Source organism: Saccoglossus kowalevskii, chromosome 5 (assembly GCF_978046115.1).
Source record: "Saccoglossus kowalevskii chromosome 5, keSacKowa6.1, whole genome shotgun sequence".
NCBI classification, from domain to species: domain Eukaryota; kingdom Metazoa; phylum Hemichordata; class Enteropneusta; family Harrimaniidae; genus Saccoglossus; species Saccoglossus kowalevskii.
The window spans coordinates 39,313,147-39,325,136 of record NC_140645.1 but is presented as its reverse complement, the minus strand read 5'-3'; the positions used below and the strand labels follow the sequence as shown (position 1 = coordinate 39,325,136).

Here is an 11,990-nt window from a genome sequence, read left to right as displayed (position 1 = left end):
CTTATCAAAACATTTTGACGAGGTAAAACAGCATTCTATAAATTGTTCAAGGTTACACGACACAGTACAAGCAGCCAATCAAATAACTTCTTTCAACTACTTGTTCACCTGACCCCAACGCACCAATCACGTGAAAGGATTCACCGGCACATGGCGCACGCCGGTGGTTTACACATATATTTCAATCGAGGTTGAAAGTTAATTTCATTTTGGGATATTATTATATAATCATTATGGGGAACGTATATGCATCCGGCAATCCTTCTAATCCCCCAAATCCCTCTCCTTCACCGCCAGTTTCAGCAATAGGTGCGATGCCAACGACGGTCACATCGGCCATGGCAACACGACCAAAAGATGAAGGTCTTCCTAACCCTGGCACTTTTGAAGATCTACATAAGAAGGTTAAAGGTAGGAAAAAATCAAATTCAATATTTGCTTTTGAAATAAACTATAGACAGACATACAGTGTGGTGTTGTGCATATACTTCTAATAGCCTTATTTTAGTTTTAAGGGTAGTTCTTGTTTTCGTCACGTACCGGTACATTTACCATAGACTGAGACATTAGAAATGTATTTCCAAGTACAATACTAGTATAGCACGATTGACCATCAAACTCACTCAGTATACATCACTAATTTTCATTTTCCATATTTTGGTATAGTTTATGTGTGAGAATTTACTAAATCGTATATGGTTTCTATTATCTAGGAAAAGTAGTTATTAGGGTAGTGGCTATCATATTTGATTGACTGGATTTTTAATATATTTAAGATTGGTGATTATAATCAATAAATCACAATAACTGTAAACAATATTGATATACAAAATTATATTCAGATATGAATAAAAGATAATGATATATAAAGATACTGTTAAAAAGAAATATAACATTTGTTTGACCTTTGACCTACCCAAGTGTATAAAAGTATTAATTCAAAGGTAGATAAAGAAAAAATGATATACAACTGTGGTGATTGTTTGAAAAACTCACAATAAATCATTAGACTAATCCACATAGGGATGTTCACTAATGCAAAGGAGTTCTAGTCTATAAAACATGTTGTTGTTGTTTTTTTGTAATGTATTATATTATTTGCTCAAGTATTGCTCAAGCATGCAATTCCGTAAATGTTTAGTCAAAGTAAGTCAATACACTGGTTGTATATTGCTTGTTGAATCAAACTCGTGATTTGTAGTAGTATTTGAGTTCAAATCCTACCTGGGTGTTTTATTGTAAATAGGATTAGACCAACATGACCCTGACCCTGGAAATGCATCAGGCTGAATTCATGCCCTATATAACCACGGTTACTAGAAGGATGGTTAGGAAACTCTCTTGGTTCTTTTGTAAGGTTCATGTCTCTGTAAACATTTAAAACAATAAGATTTAGCATACTGTCAACGTTGCGTTGGACATCAGCAGATGCAGACTCGCGATCGCTTTACTGAAACGATGCAAATTTTCTACAACTTAGTATTTAATTTACAGAAATTATATACTTTTAATACTAATTTAACAATGCGTTGTACTAAAATATAATTCCATTCGATTTTTCAGCAATATTCCCAAACTAATATGACAAACACAGACAAAATGGCTGACATCGCTAACTTTGAGAAAAAAAGCGTTATTTTCTAAATTTTAGATTGAAATTAGTTATGATAATCGCAGTTCCACATTAAAATACCCAAACATTAAAGTAGTAATGAATACTAGCATTTATTCGCAAGTAAAATTAGCTATTGTACTTTGAACACGCAAGTTTTCGGTGTACAAAATGCCAAGGTCAGTTTTGATTCACAGACGGCAAATCTGTCAACAAAACTAACTTTCGGTATTTAGATTTTTTCAAGAACAACAAAACCTTGAGTATCACACAACTTTTGCACAGAAGTCATTGATGCTTTTATGTCGATCTTACGGCATAATTTCTTCAATTTGATAGACACACATGGAAAACGAACGAAGATAGCAATATAAGTGATGACGTCATAGTGGGTGGACATGCATCGAAGTGAAGTCAATAGATAATTAGCATATCTAACAATAGAGTTTTCTAAACATTCTTCTAGTAACCCTGATATAACCTTCTTAGAAGTATGGTTCATAAAATCATTGCATTACTTAAGTTATTACCGTTTGTCATTTCCGTGAGCACAATTTTATATGAAAGAATTGCAGCACCCTTGATCGCAAACATAAATGCTTTTTGTTTTGCTGCATTCTCACTTACTTGTCTTTTTCAAACGTACCTCTTTCTCAAGGAGGGTCCTGTATTACCTTCTCTGTCATTCTAACATATGTGCCAGGTCTTGTACAGAAACAGGAACATGTGCAAGACTGCAAAAGCGTCACCAGCCATGTGCTCGCATGGCAGACTCACTAATAATTTTCGCTTAATTGTTGGCAGGAGCAATAGTTCTGCTGGGTTCTGATTAAATGTAAACCTAGCATACTTATGTGAGAATGAAGAAAATGTACAAGAAAGTTTGAAAATAAAGAAATGTTCGTATGTGTGATTACCCTCTGAAATAAAAAAATATTTTGAAAAGTACTGAATTGTCTAATTTTTGTGTATAGGAAAAAATGACAATATTCAGTTATTCTGAAAACCAAAAATCACATATTGGGTCTGAACAATGTAGACTGGAGATTAAATCGTAACTCAGGCATTTGTACATATACTGCCTTTAATACGACTTTGTATGTAGGGGTTTCATTAAAAGCTGGCCGCCAGTCATATGGCGACTACAAGCCCAAATTGGCCATCCACTTTCTGCCCCTGACTGCCATCGATGGTCTCGCTGCAGTGCTTCACACTGCCAAGAGCCTTTTTAATTTATTTTTTGACCTGTTGTTACAGGATGATGGCCTGCTATTAAATGCATTTGTGATATCCCTGTGTATGTAGTTTTTGTCTCAGTTGAAATAACTAGCTCATCTTTGGTCCACCATCCAGAATAATTCTGCTGGTCCTCCCAAAATTATACTTGCTATATGGCAAGAGTTGGGTCATGTTATCATTTGCATGGATGTATAATTACTTTAAACGCTTATTATATAAAGCATCATCTCTTTGTAGTGAAAAAATATTATAGTAACGTGAAAATGTATATTTTAAATCAGAACTGATGCCAATGCCATTTGAAGGTTGTAAATTGATGGTCAATAAAGGTCTCTCCAATCACTTTCAAGTTGGACATCAACTCAGTTTGAGTGCAGATAAAGAAAAATCATCTTATCATTTTAGTGCCACTTATGTTGGAACAAAACAAATTAGCCCTTCTGAGGTAAGTAGAATTATGTCTGTGTCACTATATTGCTATCCCCGTGCGGGAATTAATTAAGGGTCAAAATGTTTTGGAAAATGCAAGAAAGTTTGGGATAAGGCCTGGAAAAGTCATGGAAATTATTTGGCTCTTGAAGAAAATGCTGCTAATTTCCATCGTATCGACAAATTCTGGGCTTTATGCACCAATCAGGTTTGATCAGAAAGATGTATTAAAACAAGAAAACCATCAGAGATGGAAGATCCCCACAATGAGTGGACAGAGGTCACCGAGTGTTTTGATTGCAGAACTGTGGTGTATCAGCTACAGTACTGTAGAATACTTTATTTTCGCTTGGAATTGATTTTCGCTGATTGGATGATTCCGTGAAAATAAAATCCAGCGAATATACTTTTTTTCCTATATTTCACATTAAACTCATGAAAAATCAGTGAAAATAAATTCCAAGCAAAACGCCCAAAAAGCCTTTTCAGCGAAAATTCCAGCGAAAATAAAGTATTCCACAGTAACTGGATGTAGCTAAGAGTTGTGCACATCTGAATTGTGAATACATACATAATATGACTGATGCATGTAATTTATTTTCAGATTGGATTAAAAATTACCGACTGACATGCCTCATCTGATTTCAATCAAACTACATAATGCATCATGTCACACATATTAATTAACATGCATTTGTTTCAACTTTTGATTCAAAATGGCCAACTAATTTAAGTTTGTTTACTATTGAATTTGTATTTTCTAGTCTTATCCAGTCATTCTTGGTGATATAGACAATAGTGGTAATTTACAAGCACAGTTCATACATCAATTAACAGAAAGGATAAGAACCAAAGCACTTGTACAGGTAAATATTACTTAATACTATATTTGTACCATTAGCCTTTGCAAAATGAAAAAAAAAAATTCTGGTTAATTTTTTTCAAAAATGAAATGATTTTTTTCATAAAATAATATAAATATATTTGACACACATTTTTTGCTTGTTTCATTACCAGATGCTATTTGATTCGTTAAGAATAGCTCTGAAATAATTTACACTCAAAAGTTGGTCATGTGATAAAAATAATGCATCTTTTCTGCCCACCATTTGTTTGCTGATATGACTAGCATTTGACATCACTGGGCCCTCTAACATACAGTGGTTTGTGATTTTAATGAGTCAAAAAAGAAAAATAGAAATTTCAGCAAATGAATTTGGAATTTACCAATGAAGAGCAGCATTAATTGTTTGACTTTTCAAGTGCAAGGGGAGAATACGATTTTATTTATTTTGCAACTGCATCTGAGCTATGAATTTATTGTCATGGTAAAGAACACAATAATTGTAAATTTTGGTAAAATATACAGTGAAATCTTGCAGAGCTGGACCATGAAGATAGCTTGCTTTGCTTGACATTACTCAAAATATTCTAAAAGGATCTAACACAATTTTTTAGGAATACAAATTAAAATATCAATTTGCCAATTGTAACTGATCCATTAAAATGAAAGCAAAACTCTTTCTTACTTCAATACATTTAATTTCAGACACAACAAACTGCATTTTCAGTTGTACAGATGGATTGTGAATACAAAGGTCCTAGCTATACCGCTACGGTGACAACTGCCAATCCCGATTTGATTAATGAATCTGGTATAATAGTTGCACAATATCTACAAAGTATAACAAATAGTCTGTCTATGGGATCACAAATACTATATCAGTATGGACAAGGACAGGAAATGGCCGAGGTCTCATTGACAGCCAGATATACAGGTACAATTCTCTTTTACTTTATATCCTGAGTTGCATTGTTTTAACTTTTAAGATGATTACATTGTTCTCCTTATGCAAATTTGGCACTAGGAAATGTTTTCATCCCAAAATCCATATTAAATTAGATGTTAGATGTAGACAACCATAAAAACTTAACATGCACACATATAATCAATGAGTCGAGTGCCCAAAATTAAATACTCAAAAAAAATTAAATAGGGTGGTTTGTTGAGTTTTAAAATCAGACATTAAGTATTATCAAAAAGTTGAAAGACCCAAAAGGTAAATCACACACTGGCATTGGAATATTTGTAAAAGTTGAGCCACTTATGTAGCGTAAAAGTCCTAATATAAACCATGGTTTATATTACAATAATGTATCGATTTAAAATTGGGGTCAAAAGCTCAAGTTCGGGGTGCGGTTTATATGCGTACATATTGCAATCACTAAATGGGCATGGTAATTTTTTCCCACAACACCTGCACAAAACAGACAATACACCGTACAATCTCTTGAATATAGGGTCACTCTAACTTAGGCGTCAGGGAATAGTGCAAGGCTTTACTTTAGTTCTAAAATTGGCATCAGTCAATCAAAAAAACTGTTCACATTAAAGAAAGAAATTACTCAGTTTATTCAATGTAATATGCATTTATTTAACAGAAAGTATATTCTAACAGAAGTTTCAAATAAAAACAAACACGAATGCATTGCTTCGTAGCAAATGAGCATGGTACAGGAGCGCAATCCGGCCATGCTGCGGTTCACAAGTGAATAACTTAACATACTTTCCAGAGTAAAAGCCCAGAGGCCTGAACATGTAAAATCGGGAAAAGTAAGAGGTGGGCTTATACTCGAGGAACACCTCAGAAAAGTTGAAGATTTTTCGTTTTACATGTAACCATGTCACTCATGTTATAATGCAACTCATTTATACGATACTGGTATTCATTTTTAGTTTTTCAACCACAAAAAGGAGAGTTGGCAACACATTACGAGGAAACTAGATTAAAATTTCAACACATGTACAGAAAATAGACTGGGATATTGTAGAAAATAAAGATTTATTACTCACGTAAACATGTTACATAAACTACAATATAAATAGAAAAAACAGACTTGTAAACAATTCCTGCACGACAACAACGTCGGCATGAGAGAAAAAACGTTTGATTGTATAATTTATTAATGTATTCGTGCCCCCTGCTTCGGAGACGAGACTACTAAAGGGAAACAAAGAACAATCACGGTGTTTAACGAACAGATAAAATCGTACATACCGGTATAAAATTGTATTGAAGTAAATAATAAAAGTTGCTTTCTACAGCTGGCGAGAAAAGCTTCTCAGGTCTTTGCTTGGGTGCTCATATTCGTTGATGTCAAATCCTTTGAAGTTCAAATCCCCGTCGTCATCGTTTTCTCCCTTGTCGTCGATTAGCAATCCAACGGCTTCGTTATGAAGTACTTTAACATCTTTGTGTGCGATTTTCTTGTAAATCATATCATCCTGTGAGCCATCTGGATTATTGGCGATCGCAGTGACCAGGACAATTTTATTTTCACATCCGTGGAAACAGAATCCCAAGCACGGCTGACCCAGTTGAGAACGTCTTGCCTTGACGGCTGTTTTGGATTGTCCTTTGTAGTACGCTTGTCTTTCTTCATGTACGCGATCCATTCCCATCACAGGTGGTCTTTGAATGGTTTGTTCACACTCACGTTTATTGGCTGAACAATGGACGTACAACCAGCTGGAATAAAAACCAAATCCGTGCTGCTGATCTCGCCTGGGCTGTCATATGTTGCCTTGCCTTGTCCAACACCAACAAAATTCTTTGTCGCTCTCATCATCATAGTTAAAAAAAAAACGTTCAATGATTTCCTGGTATGAAGGAGATCTTTCTCCGTCGCTGTCAACAGATTCGTCACTGCTGGAATCAGAATCGTCTGCTACTGGCACTTCGTCTTCATGTATATCAACATCTAAATTCACAGCAACAGACTGCTCGATATCTTCTTGCAATGTTTCATTTCTGTAGCGACTGTCCTCGGTGCCGTCTAGTGCATTTGTCACGAGAAATGATTTCTTCACCATCTTTGGATTTGCTTGAAGTTTTCACCATGCTTTGACGACCCAGTCGACAATTTCTTGTTTTGAAGCAGTTTTAGGTCGCTGACCTGCATCAATACTACTAACCTGACGTTCAATGTATTTCATCCACTCATCCCTTAGATATTGTTTAAATGGTTTGTTACGTTTATTTTGAAGTTTGGAAGTGCAGCCGCCATGAATTATTGATTGGCGTGTTTTGGTATATTTAAACCAAACTTTTTCCAGCCATTTCTTCATGATTTGGGTGTCACACCAGCCCTTTCTCTGTACATCCACTAACACGCCACTAGGTGCAGAGAGGTTTAATTTGTAAACACCTTTAAATATTATCATCGTTGGAAGCACTTCACCGTTACCAGTGACGGTCAAAATAACCGTGAGGTGTCACTTTTCTGCCCCTGTCGACCTCACGAAGACACTTTTCTCGCCCTTCTTATTCAGTGTTGTAGTTGGAAGAATGTCAAAGTACATAAGTGTTTCGTCCATATTACCAATTAAACTTAAATCGAAGTTGTACTTCTGCCGTTGGTTGACGATAAATTCATGAAACGCTGTGATCTTTTCATATGAATCCTTGGGTAGGCGCTGTGCTATGGAGGTACGTCGCCAAATTACAAACAAATGACGCCCACAAAACTTCTTTTCCCATCTAGTTGATGCTTTAAATTGAGGATTTTGTTTAATAAGTTCTTTTGCTTTCTAGCATACTAGTTGAGTTGTAACGGGGACCTGATTGTAACGTAATTTCAAAATAAACTGCACCAATTCATCGTTCATCTCAGCAGGATAAGACAGCTTTTTACCGGAACAGGGATTATTGCCATACTTTGAAACTCGCTGGACACTAAGTTGGTTGTTTTGGTCTTCCCTCATCCACCTGTGTATGTTTCTTTAGTGAATACCATACTTCCTTGCAGTGACTCTCTGCCCGCGTTGTTTTGCATAAGCCACGATTGTCGCTTTCTGATTCCGGGTGTACTTTCTGACGTTCGGGGTTTCTTTGCTGGACTTGGTCGAACTTTCATCGATCGGTGGGTTGAAGTCTTTTTCACCAAGGTTGGTCCTTGGCAGTTCATCTCTTCTGTTGTCAAAAATGGAAAATAGCTTTTTCGAAAACAAGTAAGTTATTCACTTGTGTGAAACACAGCATGACCGTGATCATTTGCCACTAAGAATGCATTCGTTTTGGTTTTAGAATATACTTTTCGTTATCAACATAATTAAGATAATAAATACATATTACATTAAATATACTGAGTATTTTTTTGTTATCATGTGAACAGTTTTTTTTTTAGTCCTCGTTCAGGCGCAGTCCGAAAACAGGGACTTATGTTTTGACATGAGTTTTCGTCTGTGTGCGTCTGGACCTGTATCTTAGAAATGCTTGGACCAATCACAATCAAATTTCACACGTACATCATATTATACATATGCACATCAATTTGTTTCACGATCTGATTCAAGATGGCCAAATGGCGGCCATTTTTGTGCTAAAAAATCATCAAAATCAAGCATTTCTCAGCAGTTTACAAATGGATTTCATTCAAACTTGGTACATATATTAGACATTACGAGTTCCTGATGCTCGTCATTTTATTTTTCAGATCGGATTCAGAATGGCTAACTGGCGGCCATTTTGTTTTAATGAATGGGCTTCTAGAGCCATATCTCTGACATATTTTGACTGATTATGTTCAAATTTTATATATTCATTATACGTTATGTTATAGATGTATACATGTATTCAAAATAGCTGATTTTGTTTTAATTAACGCCGTTCCAGAGCAATATCTCTCAATGTGGACAAGTACTCATTTGACATGTTATATTCCAGCTATATTACTATAAACAAAACTATATATCTTAAATTCGTTAATTACACTTGTACTTTCTTTGATTCTAGGGTCTAGTTGGGTGTTTACAGGAGCGTTGTCCCCGGCAACATGTCATCTATCTTATTATCATAAAGGACAGAATAATGTACAAGTTGGCGTTGAGTTTGAAAGTCGTATGGGTGAAACCGTTACAACATTAGGTTATCAAATGGATGTACCGCAAGCTAATCTACAATTTAAAGGTGTGTATAATGTGTGTACACTTGCATGACACGCATCCTTGTGTATCACCACAGTATAATGTAAAACAGGGCAGATCAAAAACCTGTATCACCACTGTGTCATACAGGGTTCTCCCCAGAAAAAATGCATAGCGCCGGGGCTAATTTGCATAATAATTTGCATATCATTTACATATCATGCAATTCCTTCACTGATTAACAGAACTTATTTACAATTATGAATATTAGTGAGCTCAGTCACAGGGCAAATATTTTTTTTAATGGAATCAACACATTATATTTCACAATTTAGAAGAGTTTGAAACATTCTCGAAATACAAATGCTGCAGACTAAAAACACAAATAAATTATTGTTGCAATTTAATTGTTTTGTTAAACGTTGAAGGAAACGCATTCAAAACGTTAAGCCAGATTTATGTTCACGAATCTCATAATTTTATTCACTCCAAAAACATTCTCCTTCAAAAAATCGATCACGTAATTAATTGACGTATTGTTGTAATTTATTATTCGTACCATCAATTTCTAAAACGTTTACAATTACAGTAATGAGCGAACAAATAAAGCTTCAAAACGATCATCAAAGTTACGACGTGACATAACTTACTTGGCCATGTTATACACCAGTTATAGCAATAATTCCTCAACAAATTTTGCTTTTTTTTTTTTTTATATGAAATGTAAGTAAAATCCGACTTATTTTTATCGGGAGCGATTATTTTTGATCACTTGATCGCTTCGGTAAAAAAAAACAGACCCGCCATGATGTTTCTGAAACATTAGCATGTGTCCTTTGACCCGATGGGTCAAGAATGCCATTAACCAATCAAAATGCCGCATGGTAATGCCGGTAGAACCCGAAGTTTTCCGAATGGTAGTGATCATAAAGATTACATTGCGGAAGTAAAGCGATGTCGGAGCACGATGTGTTGGCATCGATTTCAATTGACAACTGCATGATAGCTTTCGAAATAGGTGATTTGCAATTTTTAAAAGGTAAATTAGGTCTTGAAAGAAGAGTTTTTACATGATTCGCAATGATAACAGTTCAAATGTATTTTACCAAATCACGCAATAAACACGTTGTTTTTTTCTTGAGTAGCGTGAACTGATCGTGAACTCCGATTTGACCATGTTATATCGAGGTGGAATTGATTTTGAAATAATTTTAGCTTTCAATCTAAAGACTGTGTCTATCGCAGAAAGTATTTACTTACAAACAAAGAGGTGCTAATTCCGCAAATTTGACTAGCCGCTACGTATCGTGCGACTAGGTCTATTGTTTATAAATATAATCCACGACTGACAGGATGCGTGTCGGTCGGTACATAATTATACTAACAATCAGACAATAGTCCTCGTCGGAAGCATTTCCGTGGTGGTCACTAATTTTGAGTGACGGTCGGGGCCGACCGACGTGGCGAACAAAGATTTTTCACATCTGATATTGGCATGTCAAATATGAAATCAAGCGCCGAGGTGGGAACACATAGCGCCGAGGTCCCAAGTGAAGCGCCGAGATTCACAGGTATAGCGCCGCGGACCTCGGCGCTAAAAAGCCCTGGGGAGAACCCTGGTGTCATATACTGCTGTATTGTACGCACTGCCTGAATGCTGTATGAGGTTACATATGATACAATAACTACGGATTATTATAGCAATGGTTCATTTTGACAAGCTCAAGTGTGTCTATGTTTGAAATATATTTCAGTCCCTCGAAATAATTGGTTGAAAATTTAAAAAACCTAATCAAAGCAAATAATATGAATGAGCAGAATCACCATACAGCATACGCAAGGCATTCACATGAAATAGAACACTGGCGTCAACAAAAATAGCATACACGTAATACATTATACATACATAAGTGAACGTAATGATATATTTGTATTCAATGTTATTTCAGTTCCTCTGTCAACACTCACCATGTTGTACTGTGGAAATATGCATGTGACATTCTCTCGTAGACTAATGTCAGCATACACTTGTGATCCTGTGGCTTTGATTGATACAAAACTCATACATGTCTGCTTACATCAGCCTGTGAGATAATATCGTGGGATTCTATATAAATGTCTGATGATTATTAATTTGTGTATTTTAGGTTCACTGGATACAAATTGGAGGGTTGCCGCGGTGATGGAGAAGAAACTGACACCAATGCCTTTCACATTCTCGCTTAGTGCTATACTGGACCACACAAAACATAGATTTCTATCAGGGTTTGGTTTGATGATTGGTTAGCATCTTATTTTCATTAGATTATGTACAATTTTGACTTGTAAGTTAATTTAAAAGTTACTATGATATGATGTTTATCTTTCATTTGTATTTTCTGTTGGTTCTAGAATGGCCTTGATGAACCCTTTTATATGAGGGTAAAATAGTGTAATGATTGGTGATATCAGCTGTAGACCAGAATCTATATAAGTTTGGGCTTATCACTCAATGTTTCGTGTGAGGTGGGGGCATTAATACCAGGTGAAATGTCTGGTAGTTTTCGCAATTTCTGTATTATGCAATTATGTATCAGACTTTGAAAGGTCATAGTCTTGTAACTGGGGAACCCTTCTCACATGACTTGGGAAATGTTGGTAATATTTACCTAATTACAAGCCGTAAACTAAAATTGACACAATGTTTTCTTGAAACAAAAGTTACACTGTGCAACTTGTATTCCTATGAAGGGATATTTGAGTTGATGGCAGTGTGTGAGGGCAAACTTTTACTGAACTGATTGT

General features: G+C 35.6%; 1 protein-coding gene across 1 annotated transcript; it reads left to right on the top strand.

The window, feature by feature from the left end:
* The first annotated feature begins 142 nt into the window (after window positions 1–142).
* LOC100369251 (mitochondrial import receptor subunit TOM40 homolog) lies at window positions 143–11,561 on the top strand. Its single transcript, XM_002740486.4, has 6 exons — window positions 143–411; window positions 3,133–3,296; window positions 4,045–4,146; window positions 4,830–5,058; window positions 9,076–9,249; window positions 11,354–11,561. The coding sequence occupies exons 1-6, from the start codon at window positions 234–236 to the stop codon at window positions 11,491–11,493; spliced, it is 987 nt and encodes a 328-aa protein (XP_002740532.1). The 5' UTR covers window positions 143–233; the 3' UTR covers window positions 11,494–11,561.
* The last annotated feature ends 429 nt before the right edge of the window (window positions 11,562–11,990 follow it).